General features: G+C 40.6%; 3 protein-coding genes across 5 annotated transcripts; 2 read left to right on the top strand and 1 right to left on the bottom strand.

The window, feature by feature from the left end:
- Window positions 1–99: 99 nt before the first annotated feature.
- fahd2a (fumarylacetoacetate hydrolase domain containing 2A) lies at window positions 100–8,443 on the bottom strand. Of its 3 annotated transcripts, none has more exons than XM_028577562.1 (8): window positions 8,316–8,443; window positions 6,189–6,460; window positions 5,180–5,396; window positions 3,044–3,103; window positions 2,791–2,953; window positions 1,417–1,525; window positions 503–590; window positions 100–240 (listed from the first exon to the last, which is right to left on the bottom strand). In XM_028577562.1, exons 2-8 carry the CDS (start codon window positions 6,458–6,460, stop codon window positions 178–180), a joined length of 972 nt encoding a protein of 323 aa, XP_028433363.1. In that variant the 5' UTR covers window positions 8,316–8,443; the 3' UTR covers window positions 100–177. The 3 variants fall into 3 exon arrangements, with proteins under 3 accessions (XP_028433363.1, XP_028433361.1, XP_028433362.1); XM_028577560.1 differs by lacking the exon at window positions 8,316–8,443 and adding an exon at window positions 7,857–8,037; XM_028577561.1 differs by lacking the exon at window positions 8,316–8,443 and adding an exon at window positions 7,716–7,849.
- zgc:152830 (putative aminopeptidase W07G4.4) lies at window positions 8,312–14,005 on the top strand. Its single transcript, XM_028577559.1, has 16 exons — window positions 8,312–8,467; window positions 9,314–9,355; window positions 9,480–9,570; window positions 10,195–10,343; window positions 10,453–10,561; window positions 10,850–10,977; window positions 11,074–11,173; window positions 11,319–11,394; window positions 11,499–11,584; window positions 11,946–12,050; window positions 12,281–12,356; window positions 12,451–12,569; window positions 12,664–12,747; window positions 12,865–12,922; window positions 13,529–13,710; window positions 13,827–14,005. The coding sequence occupies exons 1-16, from the start codon at window positions 8,457–8,459 to the stop codon at window positions 13,962–13,964; spliced, it is 1,554 nt and encodes a 517-aa protein (XP_028433360.1). The 5' UTR covers window positions 8,312–8,456; the 3' UTR covers window positions 13,965–14,005.
- Window positions 14,006–15,697: 1,692 nt separating this feature from the next.
- Window positions 15,698–19,040, top strand: pcna (proliferating cell nuclear antigen). The gene is made up of 6 exons (XM_028578849.1): window positions 15,698–16,157; window positions 17,259–17,356; window positions 17,473–17,540; window positions 17,630–17,824; window positions 18,266–18,389; window positions 18,486–19,040. The coding sequence occupies exons 1-6, from the start codon at window positions 15,937–15,939 to the stop codon at window positions 18,560–18,562; spliced, it is 783 nt and encodes a 260-aa protein (XP_028434650.1). The 5' UTR covers window positions 15,698–15,936; the 3' UTR covers window positions 18,563–19,040.
- Window positions 19,041–27,912: the final 8,872 nt, after the last annotated feature.

Raw genomic sequence — 27,912 nt, 5'->3', positions numbered from 1 at the left:
TAGTATCATAACTAAAACATTCATCAGGAAACATGTTTGTTTTATACATTTCCAGCAGATTTTCACACATTCTAGTAGAAGAAACAAAAAACATTGAAACTCGTTGAAAATAGTAATTTATTGTGCGAAGCAGCCGATCAGAAGTGCAGTTTATTTAACAGCAGATTGTCTCGGGGTTTAGACCACTTTGTTGATAATGGAGCCTAGTTGGTCTATCTGGCACTCCACCACATCTCCTTTCTGAAAGGAGAAACAATTAAACACAGAGTTAAAATACACCTTTTACTTTTAAATTGAACCACTCCCTTACTATCTATTAAAACACTGTGTTATGGACTATACAGAGTCCCTTTAACAGAGTACTTTAAATGTAGCCATCAATTTCTTTTGGATACAATTACAGTAAAACTAGAGTTGATGTGCTGCTACAGACACAGGAACTTGTGCAAACTACTCATACTACATATCCTAATTGTTTTGTCAGTTTCCCACATTAAATCACCTTGAGAAAGACAGGTGGCTTTCTGAACACACCCACGCCTGGAGGAGTGCCTGTCAGGAAAACGTCTCCTGGCATCAATGTCACAAACCTGACAGGAGAGAAAGAAGCACACCGTGGCATGACTTGCTATTTTAATTTAACCTTTAGTTATCCAGGGAAGTCGATGGAGAACAAATTCTCATTTGCAACGACGACCTGTCACATTCACACAGTTACAGTCATACCTGGAAGCTGCCCAATACAAGTCTGATCTGCTGGCCACTGCTGAGTGGTTAGGGTTTAGGGCCTTGCTCAAGGGCACTTTAGTGGTGGTAATGAGGGAGGGTCACTTTCCCCACCCAGATTTTATCCTGTTGGTCTGGGGATTGAATAGACAACCTCCCGGTCACAAGCTCGCTTCTTTAACCTTTAGGCCATCACTGCCCCTACTGACTGTGGGAAGTGTGCCTTGTACAGTAGAGTTGGTCAACAAATTTAAATGAGGTAATGCAAAACAATAACTTCCCCAGAGTATCCTTGTGTATAACCAGATCCTGTGAAAGGTGCCGTGGACTGCCATTTTTACAAAACAACACCAGCATTGTCACCAGTAACCATCTCAGATCCGATCAGAGAACGCTCCAGTTGGTCAGGGTGCTTCAGGGTAAAAGGGTGCCAGCCGTGCGTGGTGGAGGAGTCTTAGTTGAAGCGTGTAATTTTAGCTTTGTGCTCACACAGTGCTCCTTTTTTTTTTTTTTTTTTTTTTTCTGACATGATTTGATTTGCATAATTTCTGAAATGGAAACTGAACTCTCAGCTCAAGTTACTAAAGCATAAAAATGTAAGAGTTCTGAATACATTATGTAAATCTGTGAAGTTTGATCACGCAAAAAGCCCACCATCATGAGCAGAAATAGTGCACAGTGTGGACTTACTTTGAGACCCAGGCGACCAGGGCCTCCGTCTTGAAGATCATCTGGTCAGTGTTGCTGCTCTGGACTGTGTCTCCATTAACCAGGCAGCGGACGCCCAGGTTGTGAGGATCTGGAGGGGGAAATTATTAAAACAAAGGCTTTAGAAGGGTATTAAAAGGCTTCAATTTACAAAGCTCCTGAATATTTGCCTGCCGTAGGTAAGACGGTGTTTGCGGGCTGGGAGACGTTAATCATCTACAAACTACAAGTGAGACGGCGCGACAGGGATTGTTTTGTTGTGGCGTTTCAAAGCAAACACTGTCACCACTGCTCGCTGCAGGAGATAGGAAGCTCATCTCATAATAGGCAAAAACCTAAATTATCTTTTCAGTGGTTAGTTGGTCCATCCATCAATTTTCTGCCTCTTATCTTGGTCCAGGCCACGTTAATTCATTAATAATATTAAAAATGATTGTTATGTGGCCCCGGGTTGGCTCAGTGGGTAGAGCAGGCGCATGTATACTGGGAGGTTTATGCCTTGACGCAGAGGTCCAGGGTTCGAATCCGACCTGTGATGATTTCCGGCATGTCTTCCCCCTCTCTCTCCCCCCCTTTCTCATCTAGCTGTCCTGTCAAATTAAAGGCGGAAAAGCCCAAAAACATAATCTTAAAAAAAAGATTATGTACAGCTGGGAATTACCGACCGATATCTGACAAAAATGTCAAATTCTTGTGCTTAATAAATATTACACTTCTATTCCCTAATCCCTACTGGTTTTCTGTCATTCTTTGACTGACAATGGTGTTAAATTGCATTCTTTAAAGTACGTATATATAATATTTGGTTATCACAAGTCTAAATATTTAATAGTAACCTAAAAGTAGCCATTATTATTTTAACAAACTTGGCGTGATTAATGAACTCTATGTTAACAGTGTTGAATAATTTGAAAAATTTCAAATTTACCGGGGCAAGGATCAATCCCAAGTATCGAGTTACTTCTTAACAAAGTTACTTAAATATTTCCTCTTTGAAAGTGTCAAATTGTGAGAACCACACCTCAATTTAGACAGTTCTGTACACAGCGCTCAGCAAAAAGATCATTCAAAACCAAAATCTGATAACACGAGTCGTTTATTGTAGCTATTATACTGAGGGTTATCGTGCACCTCATGCTGAGCCTGAAGATTCATATCCTTGACTCTGAGATTAATTGGAATGGTTTTATGAATTCTAGATTGATATCGCCACGATCGTGACATAAATATGATAATGCACATTCATCCGGAATGTTTTCAACCGCAGAAATCCATTGAGACTTTTATTTATCATAATCACGTGATTCACCAGATTGTCTTTAATTCTCTCCCTGCTGATTTCACGTTCCCTCTCACCTTTCACAGCGTCAGTGGTCACTAAAGCAGGGCCCAGCGGACAGAAGCTGTCAAACGTTTTTCCCAGAAGCCACTGCTTTCCGTTGCGCTTCATCTGCCAGTCGCGTGCGCTGACATCATTGGCCACAGTAAACCCGGCCACGTAGGAAAGAGCGTCTTCCTCCTGAACAACAAGGGGAGAGGAAATGGGAGTCCGAACGAGACCAGAGCGTCAAAGTGTCGTGGCCATCGGAGGCGGTGATGCGACGCTCACCTTGATGTGTTTTCCTCTTCGTCCAATCACAAAGGCCAGCTCCACCTCCCAGTCCACCTCCTGACAGAAGCAAATACAACAGTGTCCCAATAACAAGCTACACATGAATTCCAAGCAGGTTTTTATTCGGTAGTGACTTCACAAAACGACAAAGTAAAGAATACTTCAAATATAGTAAGGACTTGGGAGACAGGGCAGGATTCTGTCTCTTTAACAAAACGTCCTGTGTTCCCATCTCTTGGGAAAAAAAAAACATCTTGGACAGAAAGAGTGAAGTACATTTGTCTTAACTCTTATTTCTAGACAAAGTGCTCAAGAGATACAAAATGACACTCGTCTCCTGCTGGGGATAAAGTTTACCCTTTTTACAACTCAACTATTAAAAAAAGTTTATTTCCATTTGCCCAGATACTGATGGGCACAATACTCCAATTTAACTGCTTGATAAAATGTTAAAACCAGTGTAAATTCTTGGGGATTACTTTGGATCCTAACCAAAACATTCAGCTCAGTGTGAAATCTCTGGTTCAGTCCTGCGGAAAGGAACTTTCCAAATTTAGACACCAACTTGGACACAAAGATTTAGAGAAAAAAAAAAAAAAAAAAAAGTCATCCAATCTTTTATTACATTACGCCTCAACTACTACAACGCCTTGTTTAACTGCCTCAACAAATCTATCTTGACTGCAACTGGTCTAAAGCTTTGCAGCAACATAGATCACACATATATCTTCTCTTCATTGGCTCCCTGTTATTTATAGGATTGATTTTAAAGGTCCCATGACATGAAAATTTCACTTTATGAGGTTTTTTAACATTAATATGTGTTCACCCAGCCTGCCTATGGTCCCCCAGTGGCTAGAAATGGTGATAGGTGTAAACCGAGCCCTGGGTATCCTGCTCTGCCTTTGAGAAAAAGAAAGCTCATATGGGCCGATCTGGAATCTTGCTCCTTATGAGGTCATAATCAATGTATTTTAATGCGCATTTTGCAGTATTGCATTAGAAAATGGAAATGGCTAAATTAGGAAAAAAACTTTGCAAGTTGCAAATTTGCTAAACAAAAGTTTTTATTATTTTCCATGCTTTTGTGACTGATGGGAACAATAGTCTTTAAAATTGGTCCAGCATTAAGCATAAAGAGTTTCAGAGAAAACCAAAGTGAAAGTTACATCCCATGAACCAGTTGGTTCAGTGTTGATTTGTTCCTCTCATCTTATCATATCTTCTCAGACTCCGGCTGCTGCCACTCAGCGGTTAGGTGACTTTTCTAAGCATTTGATCTCAGTCCAATGGGAGCGAGAGAAGCTGCAAAGTCACATTCAGTTCTCCACCTGCTTTGTCTAACAGAAGGGTGTAACTTTAGGTTCAACATTGAGATCTCCAACTATGTAGGGCGGTCCCAGAACATGTCTGCCCAAATACACATTCATCTGCTGATGGGTCTGAAATTCCGTTTCCTTATACTTCTGGCTCTGTGCCTGCTTCTTCTTACAGACACTTAAGTGTTGTTTTGTGTTTTGGGGAATGAGGAAACATTAAAAACAGTTGACTTAAAAAAACGACAACAACATTGTCTTTACACAATGTCATGACAACCTTCAGTATGAAATGTATGTGGGGCAGGAATATGTCTTTGCGCTGCTCCGTGTGTGAGAATATAAACAAAGTCTCATGACTGGGGGCAGTGGGCATCGCTGAGGGCAAGATTGGATGATATAGCAATTTAATTTGATTTAACTTTGGTAATGATGGTCGTATTATCGTATTGATGCAGCCACAACAGCAAAAAAAAAGAAAGAAAGAAAAGCTAAGTCAATCAGGGCAAATGGGCAGTTGCCCGGCAACAATAGCCCGTAACTGTGCATGTCCTTGGTAAAATGCACAGAGCATATGCTGTCAATATACAGAATTTTCCGTTTTTGGATTAACAGAAACATCTGTAAACTCAACGGAAAATGTACTGGTGATTTTCTGCCAGGACATTATCCGTTTTTCTACGGATTTGTTTCTTACAGTGCACTTTTGGACTATTGTCTTCTCTGTCTCTTTTATCTCCCCCTTCCCTTTTTCTTCTTGTTTAACAGTTTTTCACCTCTTTTTTTGAAAAAGGGACATATAAATAAAGTTTCTCACCAGGCTCTCTGAGGGCAGTATGATGTCATCATAAGGCCCCGTGATGGCGCTTGGGAATTTGCTGAAGATGATCGGTTCTTTGGGGATCGGGGCGTTCTGTTCCAGGCAGTGGTCCCGGTAGTTCATACCCACACACACCACCTTCTCCGGGGCCAACACAGGAGACAGCAGCTGGATGTCCGATCGCTCCACCACACACTGACCGGACGACAAGGCTCTGAGGAGGAGGAGGAGTTAGCAAGATGATGATTTGGTAGGTTAATGAAATACTGTGATTGGGTAAGATTTGACGCAGTCTATGCTCTCATTGTATAAAACCAAGGAATGCGGAGAGGGCCTTCAGTTGCTCTGCAGTCTAACTCAGGCCTTTTGCTTGAATGAAGATCTTATGCACCATCCCGGTCTCCCTGAAAATTCCTTGATTCGTAAAATCGGCACCTAGGAAACCCACGACAGTTGATTGAAGAGGAAGACGCAGATGTTGAGGCAGATGAAGTTTTAGGAAGAAAGAGGGTGTAGGAGGAAGATGCTAATTTAACAATGCTGTTTCCCCACAAAGAAGATGGTTTTAATAATTTAGGAAGAAGAGGAAGATGTTAATTCAGGAAAGGATGTTGATGTAGGAACAAGATGATTTAAGAATTGACAATTTACTTGATTGAGGAAGATTGTGATTTATCATCTGTTTTATACGATGAGCGTGATTTATGAAGACTATTAAACAAGAATAGGTTTCTGATTTAGAAACGTGAGGATTTAAGAAGAGAAGATTAGGATGAAAATGATTAAGCAAATTAAATCTTTGGAGAGGACATTTATTCAGAAAAAAACGTGCCGATTTAAGTAGATTACAGTAAATGTGAAGATGATTTATTAAGAAGATGTTGAGTATGACGAGGAAGACGATGATTTGGTAAGAAGAAAAGCATAATCAAAGAAGATGATGATGACTGACGACCAATTAGGACAAAAGGTATTTAGTAATAATAAGACTGAATGTGTCAGATACCTCTGGGCACACTCCAGACCCTGATCTCCCAGCTCCAGCAGCTCTCTCATGGTTGAGGGCATGGACGGGTCAAACGCCTTCAGGTCAACCACACCGAGCCCTTCGTCACCTTGCTCCACTCCCACTCTGATGCCTCCTCCGTCACCATGGCGATGAAACTGCACCAGACGCATCGCTGGACCACTCAGGCCTCGCCTCTGTGGGTCTGTCCTTTGTTGCCTTTGAGAGAATAAACTCCTGAAGATGCAAAAGCAGCGAAGAGGAAGTCTCATCTGTTGAGGACACAAGAAGTGAAAGTGATGTGAAGAGGAGAAGAGGAATTTCTTCCGTTTGTCACTGAATTTAAAGAATTTTAAAAAAGAATTTTAAAAAAGAGCAAAAGCAGCAAATCCTCCCATTTAAAGCAACACTATGTAACTTTTCCCACTTTTGTCCCCCTACTGGTTGTCTCATTGGAACTACAGCCATGCGAGCTGTTGTTCCAGGAACCAATATGAAGTTTGGCATTTTTCAAGTAATCTTTTATCCCCCCCAAAAAAATCTGTATTTACAGTTCAGTCAACTAATTGATTTCTTGACTTATCATTTCAGCACTGGTCCTGCTCTAAAAGGACATCACCTTTCCATGTCTATGGCCCTTCCCGTATCGGTATCTGCTCCGATACTCCCTAAAACGCTGGTATCAGTATCGGGAAGTACTGGAGTTTATGCACCGGTCCAATACCACGTAATAAAGCCCTAAAGAAAATCTACGTTAAAGTAGTTTATTTGTTTTTTTTCCGTTATAACTGCATAATAAAATAAAGTTCTGTGGCATTCATGTGTTTGTTCATGTTTCACAAAGAGTTTAACCTGAGCCAGACCGACAACAAAGATAGAAATAATATCACATCCATACAGGGATAGTAGTATACAGTTGTTAAAACATAATAAAATATATGACACACTTGTATCGGATCGGTAGGCTACTCGGTATCGGCCGATACGCAAGTTCAGTGTATCAGTATTGGTATCGGGCCATCTCTAACCACAGGGCTTTCTTCGGACAGAGGCAGCTGGGAAACACAATTCTGGCATGTTCCTATAACAAAAAGAACACCCGTTTGTTAAACTTTCTGAAATTTCTTCAAGCTTTTACTTTTCTGACTAACTGTCTGAAGGAAAGGTTTTAAACGGCCAATACTACACCCGCGCTATAGGCCTACTCGCTACCCAACCTAGTTTGTCGAGAGAAGGCTGTCCAAATGGATACAAGTCCAAATCATGTCAGCATCCGAAACGGCTTAGGTGCAGTTTAGTGTCCCAAATTATTTTCCAAAAACTGTATCACAAGTGATGAGGGTCTTATTTGAGACAGGTGGTTTAGCAGGTTCATAATTAATTAGGACATTGTATGGGGAATTTGGGACCCTAAACTGTAAATAGCCTACCATCTGCAACAATGTAGCTACACTTATCCGTGTCTGCGATCACTTGATAATAGAGCTGTAAATCATAACCACGACAATAAAAGCATGACCTGCCTACCTGCAGCTCGAACTGAAGCTGTGCAGTATGATTTTTATCTGAGATAAAATGCCAATTCAAAAGGAGAGTGACGCTTTAAACTGCTACTGACAGACAATGATTACTTCTGCCTTGCCCTTTGTACTGTCACTAGTTACTCACCTCTTCCTTTCTGCACAGAAAACACTACATTGAACTACTTCCGGTTAGTGTTTGTAGTTCTGTCAGTCCTGTCAGAAGCGAGGTAAAGTCTGGGTAAAGTGCCCAACGAAAGCTAATGACAGTGTAGCCATGTTGCTAAATAAAAGTGCTATGTTGGTCATGTGATCATCTTAATGCTGCGTATCGCTTAACTACATAGACAGTAAAAGAGAAACTACAATTCCCTACCATATCCTTAAACGGGCCTTCACGAGCAGTGGGAATTTACTTACTTTCGCGCACTTGATAGCCTACAACTAACTAGCTTCCGTAAATAACGATATAATTAACAATTTCACCACATTCCGAGTACACACTAACTACTTAATGTGGAACCACAAGGTACTTTATATTTCTATAACACCCAAAGCTTTTCAATCAGATAAAATTAGTATTTTATGACTTAGATTTCGTAATTACGAGCTACGAGAATCCCGCGAAGGCAGCACGAGTGCATATTGACGGAGCATGTGATCAACCGGAGAGGACTGGAGGAAGAAACCGAAGAAACTGTCGTCAGCGCCTCTTTCATCCTTAAGCCACCGGAGCGAGAGGACCAACATGTGCACCAGGTGAGATTTACGGCTGCTTTTATTTTAACCGGCTGATTGTCCTTTGTGTTCAACGGTTTTCTAACGTGCAGCTCTCCGCCGCGTGCGCTTTGTGCAGGAGACGCGGAGAGCTTTTGTTTATATTTCACAGCTGCTGTGTAATTCAATTCTTCAACTGGTTCAATTGAGACATTTGACATTTGATTTTAATTTAGTAATTTGAGCTATATGTGATGCTTAATTTGTTGATTTATTCACAGCTCAAAAGTAGAAAATCTGATCCTCTCATGTTGCAAAAAAGGTTTGCTCATTTCTGGATTTAGTTTCCACTAAAAGGCCCCACACAGGCTTGTTTTTTTGCTGAGATTTCACTTTCTGTCTTACTATACTTCCCTTGTGTGTTAGCAAGTGTCATATGATACCAGAAATGTCTGACGAGTCAAGATATTTCTAACATTATCATGCACAAACTCTGGTGAGTGCTCCCTATAAAAGTGAACACTGGGTGCTACGTGTTGATGTTGCTGAGAGTGGAACCGGTCACACTCTTTTAACAGCTGAAACTGAAGCAGATCTCAAAGGTCTTACAGGTTTGCACACTTTGACCCTCTTTGTTATCATTACCATGGATTATAAAAACTGATGATTGGATCACCGTGTCTGAGATATCGTAACCAGGGGCGTAGCACAACATTCTGGGCCCTGTACAAAGGCATTCTCTGTGGGCCCCTCCCCGCATCCACAGCTATTCATTCTAGCATCTTTCTGTGTACTCAGCCCCGTAAGTCTGACACGCCTGATCCTAACTAATGCTGACGTTGCTTATACAAGAAGAAATAACTTTTCTTTGTGTGCTTCTCTGTGCAGCGTCCAGCCTGTTGAATGGTCCACCGACATCAAGAACCAGAAGTGAGTATTAATTAAAATAAAAAAAGCACCTCCTCTTTAGCTGCCAGGGTGCTAGAAAGTTATTTGGTGCTTCTTAAAAGAGACATTTTTGCTAGATGACTGTGTGTGTGTGTTTTTTTTATAGTTTTGATGGCATCGTACTGGTGACCCAGAGCCATGACACGCTGCCCTCCCAGCTCGAGTGTCTGAAAGCACCGCTGCAGGACTACAGCTCTGTAAGTCTCTTCTACCACCTGCAACCAATCAAATTTGCTTACTATTAAATATGTATTTTCTCACCTGATCGTCCTTTGTCTCTATCATAACCAGACTGAATTGACATGCCCCATGACAATACCTTATTACAGGGTTTTTCTCCCTATCCAAGATTAGATAGGCTGTGTAGCCAGACCTTAGTCCAGTGCTGACACAGCGCTATGGAGAAATGGGAAACTACAGGATAGGAAAGTGGCGGAAAAAACAAACATATATTCTGCTTTCTTGTGAATTGCTTTATAATTTCACCTCTTCAGGCCTGTCTTGGCCATATACTGTACAACCAGTGACTGTAGATAACAAGTAGACACTGTTCATTTTAAAGGGTCAACTCCAGTTGTTAAGCCAGTACCTACATCAATGGAAATGGCAGGAGTAGCCTAGCATGCATGTCTTTATGGTTTGAGGAAAACCCAAGCAAGCACAGGGAGAACATGCAAACTCCACACAGAAAGGCCCAGACCGGGGGTCTAACCCAGCACTCAGCAGTGCCTACTTGCTATGAGGTGGCAACCGTGCCACCATGTTCTATAGTGGCTCTGTTTTCCTGTGTGGTGTTACTTTCCTTATCTGCTCTCCCTCAGGTGGACAGCGGTCTGGGGGAGGAGGTGGTGGTCCTGAAGGTCCCTGGTCTCCCTGGTAACCGCCTGGTGTTTGCCTCCACTGGCCCGGTAAACCGCGACTATGATGACGTCAGGCGCTTCAGTGATGCAGCGGTCAACGGCATCAAAAGGTCAGTTGACATGATGGAAGTTTTTTTTATTTTTTTCCTTCAGTGTCTCATGTTGCTGGTTTAACTCCAGGTTTCTTTGTCTGTCTCGCTACCCTGTGTGTCCTTTCAGGGCTTTGAAAGCAGGCATGCAGCGCCCCCTGCTGGTCTGCCCTCCACACCAGGACTATAAGAACAGCACCGTGGTGGCTGCACTCGGGGCCCTTCACGCTCTCTACATGGTGAGATAATAACTCCTTCTCATCCAGGGCCTACATAAAGGCTCTGTTCACACTTTGCATTTAATCCGTCATGAATGATCCTTCTGAAAGAGGAAAAGTAGTCCTGTGAAGTACTACTTTGCTAATATACTACAAAAATGGTTATATAATATGTTTTGTAGTGTGGAGTTTCAATGTCTCAGTTGTATCTGCATGTAACTAGATATAAAATACTAGCTCAGAACATTAAAAACAAAGTGTATGCCTGGCAAAAATAGACTCACTTGTTCTAATCTTTTTCCTCAAAAGCCCCTTGAAGTGCGGGAGGGGAACGTAAAGCCCACCGACTACAAGGTGTGTGTTCTGGGTCTGTGGGCAGCAGAGGAGGCTGAGGGAAAGAGACTGGTGGAGATAACCGAAGCTCTGGAGAGTGGGAGGTGGGTTAAAAAACACTTCACCTCATTCCCTGCTAAGATTTCTCACGTTGTGGTGTTCACTCATTCACCACCAGCTGTCCTGTTTCTCCTCCTTAGACTGGCATGTCGTGACATTGGTGGCTCAGACCCTGAACGTATGGCTGCTCCTCGTGTGGCCGAGTACGTCCAGGAACTCTTCAAAGACAGCCCTGTGCAGGTAGCAAGAAACACAATCCTCTTATTTTGTTATTGTTAGGTGAAAGCCAACAGTCAATTTCAGTCACAGTCCAGGTCAATTGAGTGGATGTTTGGTTCTTCAATGGCACTAAAACATACAAATGTGTCTCTTTATTAACCTCCAGGTCGAAGTGATCAGCGACGTGAAGGTTCTGGAGAGAGAGTATCCCTGTCTCGCTGCAGTCAACCGCTGCGCTGACAGTAGGAGAACATATTTAGTTTTAATCAGTTATTAACATGGCCCAAGACCTGTTTTAAATATAGATATTTTTTGCATACTTATACACAGTTTGCTCCTCGTACAGGTGTACCTCGTCACCAGGGCAGAGTTATCAAGCTGCAGTACTGCGGAGAGGGACCTGTCCAAAAGACTCTCATGTTGGTGGGAAAGGTAAGAGGAGACTCTGACTTCTGTCCTTGAACCGCTAAAACATTAAAGGATCAAAATATGGAGTCATATACTCACCGAAATGTCCCTTAAAACATAAAGGTCAAAACCTCAATCTAACTGCTCACTATTTTCTGACATTCTGTAGACCTAACAATCAATCGATCAATAATTCAAAAAATAAAAAAATCGTTAGTTGCTGCCTTTGTTTCAAGCTAAACAGGGAAAAGTTCGTGGAAGGATGGTCTGATTGGTGTGGTAGTAGTAAAAAAAAAAAAAGAGCATGTATTGTCTCCGTACGTGACAATGTCTTTATTACTGACTACTTGATAAATAGAGGTTGGTTCTTATGTGGCGTTTCCAGGGCATCACCTACGACACTGGTGGAGCCGACATCAAGGCTGGTGGTTACATGGCCGGGATGCACAGGGACAAGTGTGGAGCTGCTGCTGTGGCTGGCTTCTTCCTGGTGAATGCCCCCCTCCTCCCCTCATACACACACACATACGAAAAATTTGTATATATGAATTTTCCTGCATGTAAGTAAGTAAATATTAGTCTTTAGAGGACGTAGAAGGCACATACTGTATGCTCTGATTCAAAAGTTAGAAATTTTAATTTTGGATAGTGAAAATGTATGCATTTGTTTTAAGTTTGCAGCACTGCTCCCTTCCTAACCCCCGCTCCTGCTCTCTCTAGACTCTAGCCAAGCTGAAGCCAAAACATCTGAAGGTTATCGGCTCCATGGCCATGGTGAGGAACAGCGTCGGTTCAGGTCAGTGTAATCCACTTTTCTTCTATCATACACATTCCTGTTTACATTTCTGTCATTGGGATCTTTGGTAGAGCACTTCTGTGTGTTTTCTCAGATTGCTATGTGGCCGATGAACTGGTGGTTTCCCGTGCGGGTCGCAGAGTGAGAGTGGGAAACACCGATGCTGAGGGACGCATGGTGATGGTCGACCTGCTCTGTGAGATGAAGGAGAAGGTAACAACCTCCCGTTGTTAATTAACTAATTTGTACATCCTAACCTCTGTTCTGCACTTCTATCCCTTCTCACTCTGATCCTCTGTGTCTGCAGGCTGTACGTGAGATTTCTCCTCAGCTGTTTACTATTGCTACTCTGACTGGTCACGCCATCAGAGCCATGGGACCCAACTACTCTGTGAGTACTGCTGAAATGCTGCAACTTACTGAGTGATGTTGATATGTAAACAATACAAATTCATAATAAAATAAAAATAATTGGCTGCAGTAGAACTCATTGTTTGTTTCTGTGTAGATCATCATGGATAATGGACCGGCCCATCGCAACAAAAATGCTGCTCAGTGGCAGAAAGGTAAGAAACTGTAAAAGTTCATTTTTTAACTTGGGAAGTATCGAATTTCGAGGGGGAGGGGGGCAACTGAGCAAACTGCTGAGAAAGAATGTAAGATGTAGTTAAAAGCTTCGGGGGAAAAAAGCTGGTAAAGATAATTTTGTCAAACTATAAGGATAAAGGCTACAAAGCACTATGTTAATTACACACAAACTCCTGTTTGCCTTTTAACATATCAGAGTTCAGCATTAGTTTGAACTAGAGCTAATTAATCATTTAATCCATGAATTGATTTGTGATTGTCAGCAAATGTATTTAGATTTAGCATTTGGATTAAATGATTATCAAATATTGTGTTACTACTTCCCAAATGCAAATATTTTTAATATAATTATAAACTGAATGTGTTTTGGGTCAAACCATTATATAATTTGACTTGACTTTTTAGAGAGTAATTAATTATAAATTATTAGCTGATTTTGTAAAAAAAAAAAAAAAAAAAAAAAAAAAAACTACATGTTTACCGTCCTATTTCCAGCACAACGGCTTCATAGTGGTTTGATGCTTCAGACATCTTTATTTCCTCCATCATTAACTAACACGTGGTCTTCGTCCTCTCTCGTGCAGCTGGAGAGGCGTTGGGCGATGTGTTCGAGGTGTCCAGTATCAGACGAGAGGACTATGACTTCCACAAGGGAAAGTCTGAGTACGAGGATATTCTCCAGTGCAACAACCTGCCGTCCTCCGCTACACCTCGAGGACATCAGACCCCTGCAGCTTTCCTCATCATGGCCTCCGGGCTTGACAAGGTGCTTACACATTATCGGAATAAGTTATTTATCTGTAAGTATGAAAAATATATGATATGGAAGAAGTGCAGCGATGAACTTGTATTATTACTTTCATTCCTGAATTTCCAACACAGCATGGCGTGGATTCTAACGCACCTCTGCCGTACTCCCACATTGACATTGCTGGGTCCAGTGGTCCTTTCCCCGGTGTCCCAACAGGAGCCCCCATCCTCGCCATGGCAACCAACTACATCTTGTATGATAGTCTCTAAACAGATAGCCCCGGTATAAAACAGACCACACTATCTGCACTCAATACCAACTCAAATTTGGAACCGTCCAAGTATAAAGGATATCCCTGCCACAACACGTAATGCAAAGCGTGTAATTTTTCATGTCTGACATTCCTTAATACCTCAGATTGCTTTTCTCCAAAAATGTTCTTTGCTGTCTTTTCTAAGGTGTGACATTTGTCCTGCCTGCACCAATGACCCTGTTCTTAAGTGGCCTGAATCTATATCTATATATATATATATATATATATATATATACACACACACACACACACACACACACACACACACACACACACACACACACACACACACACACACACAGTACAGGCCAAAAGTTTGGACACACCTTCTCATTCAATGTGTTTCTTTATTTTCATGACTATTTACATTGAAGATTCTCACTGAAGGCATCAACACTATGAATGAACACATATGGAATTATGTACTTAACAAAAAAGTGTGAAATAACTGAAAACATGTCTTATATTTTAGATTCTTCAAAGTAGTCACCCTTTGCTTTTTTTGATAACTCTGCTAACCCTTAGTGTTCTCTCAATGAGCTTCATGAGGTAGTCACCTGAAATGGTTTTCACTTCACAGGTGTGCCTTGTCAGGGTTAATTAGTGGAATTTTGTCCCATATTAATAAAAAAGCAAAGGGTGGCTACTTTGAAGAATCTAAAATATAAGACATGTTTTCAGTCATTTCACACTTTTTTGTTAAGTACATAATTCCATGTGTTCATTCATAGTTTTGATGTCTTCAGTGAGAATCTACAATGTAAATATTCATGAAAATAAAAAGGAAACTCATTGAATGAGAGTGTGTCCAAACTTTTGGCCTGTACTGTACATACATACATACATACATACATACATACATACATACATACATACATACTCAGGGGTTAAATAACAGTCTAAAAATACCATTCTTTTTATATGTGTCTGTATGTGTGCAACAAACCGGGGACAAGGTTGTGTGATAAGTGATGCTGTGTGCCAGTCAAACCAAGCAATATTCATTGATTAATAAAACTAAATTTGAAATTTAAAACTGTCACTGTCTTCTTTCCATGTAATTATTTTTGCACAGGTTTGCATATTACACAAGTTATCCGAGGGGAAAGAATTTTAGGAGGAAATATGGTTTCATATACACATGTACATTCATGCCTACACATGTATCTCCACAAATACACAGTACTTGCTACGTGAACACACCACACACATACAGTACATATGTGTATATGTAGCATTCAGCAACGTATTGTTGCTATGGCAGGAAAGTTGGAACTCTAGTTGTACATTGCAAGTTTGTAAATTAATTGGTTGTAACAGAATATTCTTACATTCATTTGGAAGAAAAGGCCTTTAACAGTGTTTGCATAAAAATGTGTTTGTTGCAATATGGTGCATTTGTTGTGGGGTGGGGGGGGGTTTACAAGGTATTAGAAATAATTGAATTTTCAGTAAGCACATTTGTTGTTAAATGAAAGGGCAGGTGTTCCTCAATCCCTCTTCTCTTACGTGAATTTTACTCACTTCTTTCCCTATGTGTTGGTTATATATTGTTTTCCCTATTGATTCTTGTGTTCATTGTCTATGGACTACAGAATTGTCCTCTCCAATATGGCCGAAATCGGTGCCCACTCGACAGGGAGGTTACGACAACGGATACGGAAATGACGCAAAAATGCCGAGTCATTAAAACCTGACGTTAGCGCGCGCTTACAGCTCAAACCTTCCCTCAAGTGTTCGAGAGGTGGCTACGTGCTGCACTTCTGCTGGCTAGCAACAAAGAAACTACACGTTTAGAGCAGCCTCTTTTCTTATAATCTGTGATAACTCAAACTGCAGCCTCCATTTTGACGGAGAAACGCTAAAGGCGACACAAAAAAGCTCTTCGTTTCACTCTACGCACAGCTACTTAGAACTTCACAGCAACCATGTTTGAGGCTCGCCTGGTCCAGGGATCCATCCTGAAGAAGGTGCTGGAGGCTCTGAAGGATCTGATCACAGAAGCCTGCTGGGACGTCAGCTCGTCCGGCATCTCCCTGCAGAGCATGGACTCTTCCCACGTCTCCCTGGTCCAGCTCACCCTGCGGCATGACGGCTTCGATTCGTACCGCTGCGACAGAAACCTCGCCATGGGAGTCAACCTCAGCAGGTGAAGCAGACATTATCTAGTTATACATGCATAGCTAGATCATTCATGTTATTTGTAAATCTGCTGCGGCATTAAGGTTGTTAGCTCTCAGATGAATTAAGCATCTGCTGAGTACCTAGCTAGCTATCTATCAAGCTAGCTAGGTATTTTGACAGGTCGAGTGTTTGGCAGCCCCTAAAATCGATGTAGAAACCGCTGAGGTTTGGTTTGTCTGCGCGGTTTATGCCCATCGCGAACTCCTAACGTTGCACACGGTCACTTCAGTAACTTTTCTTAGCATAAATTGATGGTTCGTTTGAAGCTTACAAAGACGGAGGCCATCTTGGCAGAATTGCCCGGGCATGTCTCTCCACTATACTTTACTCTTCACTCTCGGCACTCAAATAGAGCCGCTTGCCCGGTATTATTTACTCTTAGGTCGATTGGTTCACCGCAAGTTACAACTTTTGTTTTGCGTATGAATTACATTTGTCGCAGTTTGAGAGACAGCAGATGCGCATTACGTTACAACGTCATTTGAGCGCCAAATTCTGCAGGCGGGAATTGTTGTTGAACCCGGGAACTTCTACTTCCGTTTCACTGCCGACTCTCTTTGTAACCTAACACCGGTGCTCTGGATGATTTTACAGCTTTTGATAATGTGGCAACATTTCCATATGTGAAAACTCACATGCTTTACTTTAATGCAGTAAATCTATTTTAAACGTAATGGTGTAAGGTATATGTAATTGGGGACAATGAATTAGGCCTGAAACAATGAGAAGTCAGTCCATGGACAGAAAACGACTTGTTTTAGAAGATTGATCGTTTTGTCTTTTTTTTTTTTTTTTTCTAAATTCCAAAAATAATCTGAAACGTCAGCTTGTTAATTGGGGTAATAATTGGTAGATTGGTTGATAATGAAAATGTATTTGGTTGATAATGAAAATGTATTTAGATGAACACTGTATGCAACTGGATGCATTTTGCATGAGTTTGTGTATTTTCAATGCTTTTTAAAAATGTAACTTGGATGTTTTATTCTTTGACTTTTGACCAGGGCATGGTCTTGTTTTCACTCCTTTTTTGGTTTATAACTTGTTCCCCCTCACTCTCACACAGTATGTCAAAAATCCTGAAGTGTGCAGGAAATGAAGACATCATCACCCTCAGAGCAGAAGACAATGCAGACACACTCGCGCTTGTGTTTGAGACTCTTAGTAAGTTTTTGAGTTATTGGCATTCAAGCAGAATAAAATGAACCAGATGCTGCTTAGCTCGGTTTCTTCAGCGTATGTCTTATTTACCTCATTTTCTTTTTTCCTCACTCTAACAGACCAGGAGAAAGTTTCAGATTATGAGATGAAGTTGATGGACCTTGATGTGGAGCAGCTTGGTATTCCAGTAAGTCATTTTCCCAGTCCTGGTCTTTTTGGGTCCAACATACGTTTTATCCAAACTGTTCTGACTTATATCTGCCTGTCTCCCTCTAGGAGCAGGAGTACAGCTGTGTGGTGAAGATGCCCTCTGGGGAGTTTGCTCGCATCTGCCGGGACCTGTCCCAGATCGGTGATGCCGTCATGATCTCCTGTGCCAAGGACGGAGTCAAGTTTTCTGCCTCAGGAGAACTGGGCACAGGGAATGTCAAGCTGTCCCAGACCAGCAACGTAGACAAAGAGGATGAGGCAGTGAGTAGGAGTGTTTAATCAAGTTAAAGTGTGCTTACATCATCAGCAATTCAATTTCTTTGGTTTTTTAGCAATGACTTTGACCAGTTCTAACATACAGTTCATCTTTTCATAGATGATTCATTTAAATGTTATACTGATTTAATGTTTTTGCCCACAGAAGTATTCAATACACTGTAAATCTGCAGTCATTTTTGTTCAAGCTAAATGCTAATCATACATTAGTTATGGCTTCTCAGTTGTGACGTTTGCTCATGTGCTAGTCATCTGAATGTTTGACTTTCAACGACCGGCAGTCTGACAAGCTATGATGTCTCCTTTTGGCTGCTCAAAAACAAGATTAGAATAATGGACAATGAAAAAGTTTTGCATCTGGCCTTATTTTAATTTTTGTGATGGCATATGTAACATTTCACAATTCCCCTAACTTTCTGTTTTTAGGTTACTATTGAGATGAATGAACCCGTCCAGCTGATCTTTGCCCTCAACTACCTGAATTTCTTCACCAAGGCAACGCCGCTGTCTAAGACAGTCACCCTCAGCATGTCTGCAGATATCCCTCTCGGTAAGTGCCTTAGTCTTTATTTGGATTCTTAACATGTTTACGGAAACTGTTGTGGCCCTAACTGGATTTTTATTTTTTAATTTTGTCTTCCTACAGTGGTGGAGTACAAGATTGCTGACATGGGTCACGTCAAATACTACTTGGCACCCAAGATCGACGAAGAAGCTTCCTAAGTTATAATAACGGATCAAAAAGGAAGAATAGAGAAACAGGCGACTGGGACTTGTCCTGAGTGATTAAAGGGCTGAAGTGATCTTGTGGTGGTGGATGATCACTCTGTCTGGGGTTTCTGATCTCCTGTTCTGAGATTCACAGCAGGTGTAGTGTCAACTCTTATAAACTGTCATCTGTCCGCTGCATTAATGATGCCATCTGTGTGATGTGATAAACCTTCTGTGCTTTGACTCTTTATGTTCAAAGCGACGGGCAGTGGTTCAGATGGCAACGGTGTAAATTCCAGCACTTGTTTGCACCACTTTTGTGTCTCTCGTTCTCTATTTTTGCCCGTTATGGGAAAGCAAATTTCAATTATCCCATTCCTTGTAGATAATGCATTTGTAAATACTTCCTGTGGTTTCGCTCTGTCAGACAACCCCAAATGTTTTTGTATTCATTTATTCAGTCCAAAATAAATGATAAAATTTTCAATTATGTTTTTTGTGCTTCTGACATTTGTGGATGGAAACATACTTGTTCTGTGCCTACAAGTCTTCAAAGTGATTGATTAAATTTGGACTTGTTTTGGAAAAATTGGCCTTTCAGTCAAATGTTAAGTTCAAACAATCTTACTGCACTCAATTAGACTCCTTTTTTGATTATAAGTAAAACCCAGAGCTAAGCTAATTATTTTCCTAAAACTGAACCTGATAATACTTGCTACATTTAAGCCTGTCAAGGGAAGGCCTCATTTTAGATAAAGCTCCATTTCCTTTTGTACTTTCGATTATAGGGCAATCTAAAACTATCCCAGGATGTGTATGGAAGGTATTTCCGTTAAGGTAGGTATTGCCACTAGGATGTCGTTTGTGGAGCTGAATGTACTGAAATGTACAGCAATAAATCCTACATTTGGGCCTACTTCTAGTTGTCTTACTTGTGGCTGATGGTATAAACCTGTCCTGTCACTCAACCAGCAGCTGTTGTGTTTTTTTAATTTTATTTTAAATTTTTTTATGCAAAATATTGGATGTTTTTAACTCTTTGGACCACAAGCAAGGCATTTAGAGGGTAAATTGTCTCTGGAGGAGCTGCTAACATTCCTAGACCTGTGAAAAGGTTTTTTTTTTTTTTTTTTTTATAATACTTGTAAGCATGTTTCTTTTAATGTATTAATCTGAAAAATAACTAGTAGCTGTAAATAAATGGAGCAAAAAGTACCATACCTCCCTAAGTAATAGTGAAGTAGAAAGTAAGTTAACCATAAACTCAACATTGCACTTAACTACAGTACAGGAGTTTAATGTACTTATTTTCCACTTCTGCTGCAGTAACCAGGTTTAGCCACTAGGCGGTGCTCTTCTGCTACTATTGCTTTTTTTTTGTGGAAGGGAGAAAATTATCACTTGTCAGGTCATATTTGTGAAATCATATATTCTGAAGAAATTTACTCTTAATTGCCCTTTGGCATTTTTCCCCAAAAGGGTGAAAAGTTGAACAAATCACAATGGGTGTGGATTTATTTTGTTCTCCATGATGGAAAGCACCCGTCAGTTAAATTAGATTGATAATCTCGTTCTACCTACATGACTGTTAGTCAGTGTCAAGGACATGCCATTTGTATTAGATCCCTTCTGCTGCTGTTAGTTGGAGTCTAGCAACTTCAGAGCTTCAGGCCTGTTTCCATGCAGGTCAGTGGGCAAACTCAATAAAACTGTTGAATATTCTGAGAATTCACTTAACATGCAGCTGGAAATAGCTAAGAGACACAAGCCTGCCGGCAGCCGGTTGATGTGTTTTAGTGCAGTAGGTAGTGTAGAGTCACAGACACTTTTAATCCTCACAAAGCTTTAATCTGACTGGCAGCCACATCTGGCACCAGTCTGAAGTTCCCTACTGTATACAGAGCAGAGTGTCTATGATGAGGTAACGTGACAGAAATAGAAAGAAACCAGCTGGTATCTACTGCTACTCTTCAAATTTAAGGCTGTTTTTTTTTGTTTGTCTGCTTAAGAGAATAGTTTCAAAAAATGTTTTTTGGGGGGTGGAGTGAATATATGAGAAGATTGATACCACTCTGCTGTCTATGATAGTCTCTCATTGCCAGACCTATATCTCCACAGCGCTGTGGAGTAAGGTTTGGCTCCTCCACATGTACATTCCAGGTTAGGAGAAAAAGAAAACGCTCTGGGTTGTTTGCATTTTGTTTTAAACCAATCACAATCGTCTTGGGTGGCGCTAAGCTCTGGACGCAGCAATGGTTGCTCTACAAAAGGGTCTTGGGAAGGAAAACTATAACCACACCCTTATCCGTTGTTTTTATCTATCTGTTATTCCCTTAAAGAGGGATTTTCTCATTTTCCAGGCCATTGCTGTAAAATGTGATCTTGACTGTCCTGATTGAATAAAGCTGCCTGAGGAAAAAACAGCAGACCATAGACAGAGCAGATTATAACCTCACAGTAGATTGCCTGCCATTGTAATCCCAGACTTCTCTGGAATATTAAAATTCATCTGCTATTTTTTTGTGGATTCAGTTATGCCAAATACATTTGATTCATGTATTTTATAATACCTGTATGTCTGTTGGCATTGTCCTAATCCATACCAGCTATCACCAGCTTTCTACTGGTATTGAAATGTTCTTGAAAACGTATTAGAGAAGCTGCCGTAGTAACTTCCTTTCTAAAACACAATGTACTGCAGCCATGGATTTACCTGATTAGAGCCACTGTTCCAGATTAGAGAAGTGTGTGTCTTCAGATGCAGAGCAGAGAAAAGAGATAGGACTGTCATTTAAGGAAGTGAGCGATGAAGTAAAGTGATGGTGCAGACATTTAAACTGCCTCAATATTTAATTAACTACTGCCATCCAGGTTAAGATTAATTAATTCCTGGAACATAGCAAAGAGGGTTTAACCTGACTAGGGTTTCCGCTTCTGAATTGGCCTCAATTTCAGACTGCAATTTTATACATGCTTCATCATGATGAATAATTTCAGAGCTGTGATTATGGGTTATATTTCATTTCATGGAGTATATCAGGCCAGTCAGACAATACGTCTTTATGTCAGAGCTACATACAAAAGGTTCTGTCAAGTTTGATAACTTTTCTATCATGCTGACTTGATATTACTGTAAATCCTTGTTTGTTTTTGCTTTGTTTTACTTTAATTTGTTTTCAATTTCTTTATATATTTCAGATAAATATCTCATTCAAAAGTTGGTAATTATCATCCAATCTTCAACAGTGAACATTATCAAGCACAATGAACTGTTTATTATCTGTGGCATTACATTTTTTTCATCTGCCTATTCAACCAGCTGAACCCAACACAGACTGGTATTACATAAGCAAAGGGTAAATCAAGTTAATTTGTATTGCACCCTTTCAGACAAAAGTCACGACAAAATATGCCAAACAGAGATGCAGTCTAAATGCAGTTAAATTAAAACTAACTATTTAGATTTCTTACAAATGGCCCTCGAGTATTAAATCTAACTGCTGAAGATAGAGCATTTTCAGCATTTTGTCATATTGAAGTATCACAGAATACTAGTGTTGTGTAGTAAAATCAGAAGACCTCAAACAATTGTAAGTATCCCTTCTAAAGTTGTTTAGATCTAGCTGGTTTAGGAGTTTAAATTAGGCTTTGTATTAGTAACGCAAAGCATGTGGCCAAAAGAATTAAAAGGAAAAAAAACTCATGGAGAAGGACTCAAACACTGTTTAGTACCCCCTGGCCCTTTGGTTCTGTGTCCAGTAGGCCATTTAAATAATCAAATAATCAAACTAAAAAACAAAAACAGAAGTGTACCAAAGTCCTCACAAAGTTAAGAAACAATGCCAATCCACCCACAAGTTACTTTAAACATCAATTTCATCAAACATTTACATTATCTTGTGTTATTGTGGGATCCTGATCAGTTGCATGAAAACAACAGTTTCACCAGGCTCTCAGCAGTGTTTCAGACTTTCTTTGATAAACTAAGAATCACAGTCTCAAGATAAAATTCAAGCAATTATTATTAATATAATACATTCCTTCATATTTTAATGTTTTTTTATGAGCTTACACTTGATGTAGCCTGTTGCATTCAAGTGAACCTGATCTCTACAGTGTTATCATGAGGCTGCATTCCTGTCTCTCTTTCTTCTCTCTCCTCTGTCTCGGTCTGGCCTTTAAATTGCTTTCTGGAGGCAGGGGATTTGAGCCAGGGAGATAAGGGGAGCGGTATGAAAGACTCTCGCTAGCAGTCTTTCTCTACAAGGCAGGGTGAGTGTACTGAGCGTGGTACATTTGCTGAGACAGAGGAGAGAGCAGGTCGTACTTATCATCCCTCGGGTTAGTGAGGAAACGCCTGGCGACATCTTTCAAACCCATTTCAAAAACTGCCGTCAGCCTTATCAGCAACAAAACACAGTGCTCGTGAATAGAGATGTCAACGCATACAGTAGATTCTCACTGAAAGTACATATAGATGCTACAGAATGGATGTCTCTTTGTTTCTCCACCGTCAACAGATTTATGTGCACAGTCTTGTGTGTGTGTGTGTGTGTTTTTTTTTTTCTTCTTGTCAGTCAAGTCCTGGATGATCCCAACCCAACCCTCAGACCTGACACGCTCTTACATAAGCCCTCAGTGCTCTGCTGTCTCTCCACAAAAGCGACATGCATAGATTATTGATGCCAGCACAGAGCGAAACAAGTCCTCACATGGCATGGATAATAGCAGTCACACATGTGCTTCGTGATCCACCTGCTTTAAACCACCATGTTGCATATTTCATTCTTTCTATTGCAAAACAAATTCTATTCTTTGTGGTGTGAGGATGAGGGGATTCCTTCTCCACAAACACACCACTTTACGTTTTATTCATACAACCACAGAACATTAATATGACCCTCCTCCACCCTTTTCCCTGAGCTTTGATTTTACACAGCATGCCTCACTAGTTGACACACACCTTTATCTGACTATGCTGCGCTTGTTGAAGTCATTCCCGCAGGGATTAGCATATTAATGGCATGTCCTCATTGTCCCTGTTTTCTCCCAGTCAGATTTCACAGCAGCGAGGGAGATGGACAAGGCGGTGCTGACAGGGGGGAAGGGAAGAGCAGAGATGGAGGAGGGTGTTGTAGCTTTGGAGTCACACCTGAGTAAAATTGGTACAGGTGGGACTAATAATCAATATGGGAGTCGATCTTGACATGATCTCAGTGACAATTGAAAGTTGTACTTGCACGTCACTTCATTTGGTGAGTGGTGATCCAAATGAAAACATACAACAGACAAACTGCAGCATATGTTGTACTGCTTTGGTGAAAGATATTCATAATGTTTTGATGCAAAAAATTATGTATAATTGACTCTTAATTTTCTTTTTTTAATTTGCACAGATATCACAATTCATTGCATATGTTCATTGTTATGTTGTTAAGACAACTGTCATCAAAACCTCTGTATTTTCCAGATAACCAACAGGGGTTTTAAATGGTTTATTTAGCAAAATAAGTTTTTCGATGTTTTCAAACCATAAAGGTGCACCTTACACCTTTACCTTCAGTGGAAAATTTAAAATCGAGCTAAAACGATTAATTTCCTAGTCGATCATCAGAAAAATAACTATTAAAGTAATTCCCTAATTGCAGTTTCTCAAATGACACGATTTGCTGCTTTTCTTCATCCTTTTCAATAGCAAACCTAGTCTTTTCAGTTTGAGGCTGTTGATTAGACAAAACAAGCAGTTTTTCAACCTTGGGCTTTAAGACATTGTGATGGTTAATACATTTTGTAATAGACTAAAGAAAAATAATGCAAAGATTAATGGATGATGAAATGATTGTTAGTTCCAGCTCTGTTGGAGATTCATGGTTTACACTGGGCAGTGATGTTGCAGAGTATTACTATTGTGATTGAAGATTAGATTATATATATTATATTATATTCAAAAACAACCAACTCACCGATTTTCACTCATATACATGGTCTTGTTTATAAGCTGCATGTGAAATTCTAAACATCTTTTTAAAATAATTCCTCTTTTCCTGCCTCCCGTCACAATCACATCTCTGTCCCTCTCAGTCCAGGGATGGCTCGGTTCGCTACTTAGCAACTGTTTCCACGGCTACGAAGTTGCTCCCTGTCTCACCCTCACCCAACCTCCACACTAAGTCGCTGGTGTCCCTCTTCTCCTTTGTGTCCACTTCCTAAAGCCACTGTTGCTGTTTGTATCCTAATACCAAACATCAACAACAGCTTCATTATGGTTTGTCTCATGCTCAGGAGAGGACGTTATCCAGCTCCATGACACAGTCTTCCTCTCTGTGGAGAGATGGTCGTTGATCTTGATGCTTTTTGTGCTTTTATTGGTCCAAAGAGGACAATAGAAAGTCTATTGATGAATATGACAACCAATTACCAATGACACTCAGGCAGTTTAGCTTTTCCCTCTGTGAGTGCCAGAGTGCTCTGAGACCATACACCTCAGCAATAATGTCACTGAGACAAATTGCCGCTCATCGTCCACATGTTTCTGACATTCATTCACACACTCAGGAGGATAGCAGATGAATCTTTGAATGTGTGGTTTTGAGAAACAAGTCCACAGAGGCACACGCAGATAAGAAAACAATATACAGTAAAGGCTGCTGGGTACATTCAGACATGAATGCAAGCGTTGGAGCTACAGAAAGATCTATTTATATCGCTCCTAAAAATAGACATTCTTCTCCATAGAAACATGAAATCCTTCTGAGGGGCGCACAAGCTGCTGCTACTGTGTGTGTGTGTGTGTGTGTGTGTGTGTGTGTGTGTGTGTGTGCGTGCGTGCGTGCGTGTTTTTTCCAAGGTGAAAGCAAATTACCAAATGTATCATCCCAGCTGTGAGGCTCTTTCTTGGGGAACTCCGTTCTCTCTCTCAGCCTGCAGCAGACAGGATTTGTAGAGTGCTTTGATGATCAACCCCACCTCCTCCACCTCTTCCTTCTTTCATGGTGACGGGCTTTAAGCTGACAGGCGTGGCGTAGATTCATGCACTTTACTTTAATGTATAATTATTATTATATGTAATGTAATTACTTTACAATAGCAAAAAAAGGAGAAGTGAATCCTTGGCTAATCTGCTGTTGTTTAGTTGATGTGAAAAAGACTAAATGACATGAAACTCCAGCCTCTAATTTTACCTTGTCTAAACTAAAAAAATCAAATGTGCAAAAGCTAAATGACCCTTGCCTAAAAGATTAACATTGTCATTGTTGATTGTGTTTCCCAGTACTTTCAGAAAAGTTTGGGTTTTGTGGGTAATGTTGATTTCAATAGCATTAATTTGCCTGGCTGATTTCAAACTTTGATTTTGAATCATCAGCCACATCAGCTACACTTTCTGCAGATGCTGTACTCAGATACAGTAGATACTGTAGAGTACTTTATTAATCCAAGTACTAAATTGAAGTGGTACACCAGTTAAGACATATGAATCACATACAAAGGAGACACTCAAGGACATAGGTAAGACACAATGAAATAACAAGCCATATGTTCTGGCTTTCTGTTGTATTTTGTTTCAAATCAATGAGGACTCATCTCATTAGTACTAGAGAAGTACGTGGTTCCCAAACTAGGGGTCAGAACCTTCAAATGGGGGCACAAGTTAAATCTAGCGGGGTCATGAGATGATTAATTGGATTATGCTGCACAAAATCATGTCCATGTCTTTTTCTATAATATGCTATGCTATTTTCTTGAAGTGCAGAGCAGCGCAGGTCTGCTGAGCCTTTTGGTCATCCGGCGGTTCTTGGCAGACCTCTTCTCCTCCATGCACTGGCGCCACGGAAGGAAGCCAAACACTGTTCATCTACACTGCCCACACAAAGATGACACAGAGCTGGATTTAAAGTATCCCTTTAAATCTATGAGAATGGGTCCCAAGTTGATATGCTTTGTGTTAAGGAGACAAACGCCAAGGTTGGGAACCACTGAAGTTGATCCTTCAGTAACTCATGTCAAATATTGAATACAAAAATGAGAGGTTAGTTGAATGTCTTCACAAGCTTTCTTAGAAACACCGTGTACATGCGCTCTCTCTCACACACCTGCACATTTTAAATGGTAGTTTTATTATAGCCCTGTGAGAACAACAAAGCCAGCCTCAACATCTGTCCCTCCTCTCTTAGTTTTCTATCCTGTTTGCCTAATCTTATCGCTCCTCTTCTGCACAGACTAAGGATGTCCTTGGGGGGAACCAGTGGCTCGATTCAAGCATCTGATATCTCACCAAGATCGGAGAGCTGCTGCCGATCTTCAACCGGAGCTGTTTCCATCATGTTTATTCTGTGTGAGTTCAGATGGAGCTGACCCTTATTTCTGATAACTGTTATCCTTCCTCGCCCTCTATGTGTGTGTGTGTGTGTGTGTGTGTGTGTGTGTGTGTGTGTGTGTGTGTGTGTGTGTGTGTTACGCAAAGCAGGCAAGTCAGGGATAACGTGGAAAACAAGAAGAGAGAGGGGAGATGGAGATAATGCGCGAGACAAGGACGAGGATGCTGGCAGATTTGAGATTACAAAGAAGTCCACTTTGTTAAAAGTCACTCTAGAGATAAGAAGTTATAGAAAGAGAGTTAAAATCTTCTCTTGACCTTTCCTAAGAGAACTGACTCTCTCATGCATCGCCTCAAAATATTTATAATCAGCTTGTTAATTTCCTCACAAACCTATGTCAAAATGTGCAGATGTTTCCATTAACATGTTGTACTCAAAGCTCTGGTTGTCTCTTATGGTATGTCTAAAGTATTCATATTTGGTTTAACCGTGTGATACAACTTGTAATCAACAGTATTATTAAAAAGTTACTGTATTATCCAAACGTGGAAATCGTACTACAAGGATGTCCACAAATATCAATCGTTAAAATTTAACATAATCTAGTAGAAGTTCTGAATTTCAAAGCTGCAGACAGTGACGAAGTATTCAGATCATTTACTTAAAGTGCTCATATTATGCTTTTTATTTTTTTCCTTTCATTTATTGTATTATATATCTTTTTGTGCACATTATAGCTTTACAAAGTGAAAAAGCCCAAAATCCACCCCAAAGGGACTTAGCATCTTCCAGAGAAAACACTGTTCACCAACTGCTCCAAACTGCTCTATGTCCAGCCTTTACTTCCGTGATAAACGCTCGTCACTTTTTAACACGTTATAATGGATTTGTCAGTCGTCAAGACTGATAATGGTTTTGATGGACTCTGGGACTTAATGACTGCATTAGGGCCCATGACCCCAAAACCCTAGGTCTACTGTGTGTCAACTAGTCTTTGGTCAACATGGGTCCCCCTAAATGTGTATTGTTCATATGCTTAATTAATGG

This window comes from Perca flavescens, chromosome 5 (assembly GCF_004354835.1).
Source record: "Perca flavescens isolate YP-PL-M2 chromosome 5, PFLA_1.0, whole genome shotgun sequence".
In the NCBI taxonomy this organism is placed as follows: domain Eukaryota; kingdom Metazoa; phylum Chordata; class Actinopteri; order Perciformes; family Percidae; genus Perca; species Perca flavescens.
Note: the sequence above shows the minus strand (reverse complement) of the source record. Positions and strands in the feature narration are given on the sequence as shown.

Coding starts and splice junctions, on each gene's coding strand:
- fahd2a (XM_028577562.1), bottom strand. CDS start 6,460: ATGAGACTTCCTCTTCGCTGCTTTTGCATCTTCAGGAGTTTATTCTCT. Junction 2,954..3,043: donor GAAGAGGAAAACACATCAAG/GTGAGCGTCGCA, acceptor CTTGTTGTTCAG/GAGGAAGACGCTCTTTCCTA. Junction 591..1,416: donor CTGGTCGCCTGGGTCTCAAA/GTAAGTCCACAC, acceptor CTCTCCTGTCAG/GTTTGTGACATTGATGCCAG.
- pcna (XM_028578849.1), top strand. CDS start 15,937: ATGTTTGAGGCTCGCCTGGTCCAGGGATCCATCCTGAAGAAGGTGCTG. Junction 16,158..17,258: donor ATGGGAGTCAACCTCAGCAG/GTGAAGCAGACA, acceptor ACTCTCACACAG/TATGTCAAAAATCCTGAAGT. Junction 18,390..18,485: donor GTCTGCAGATATCCCTCTCG/GTAAGTGCCTTA, acceptor GTCTTCCTACAG/TGGTGGAGTACAAGATTGCT.
- zgc:152830 (XM_028577559.1), top strand. Junction 11,395..11,498: donor AGTCAACCGCTGCGCTGACA/GTAGGAGAACAT, acceptor CTCCTCGTACAG/GTGTACCTCGTCACCAGGGC. Junction 12,748..12,864: donor CCATGGGACCCAACTACTCT/GTGAGTACTGCT, acceptor GTTTCTGTGTAG/ATCATCATGGATAATGGACC.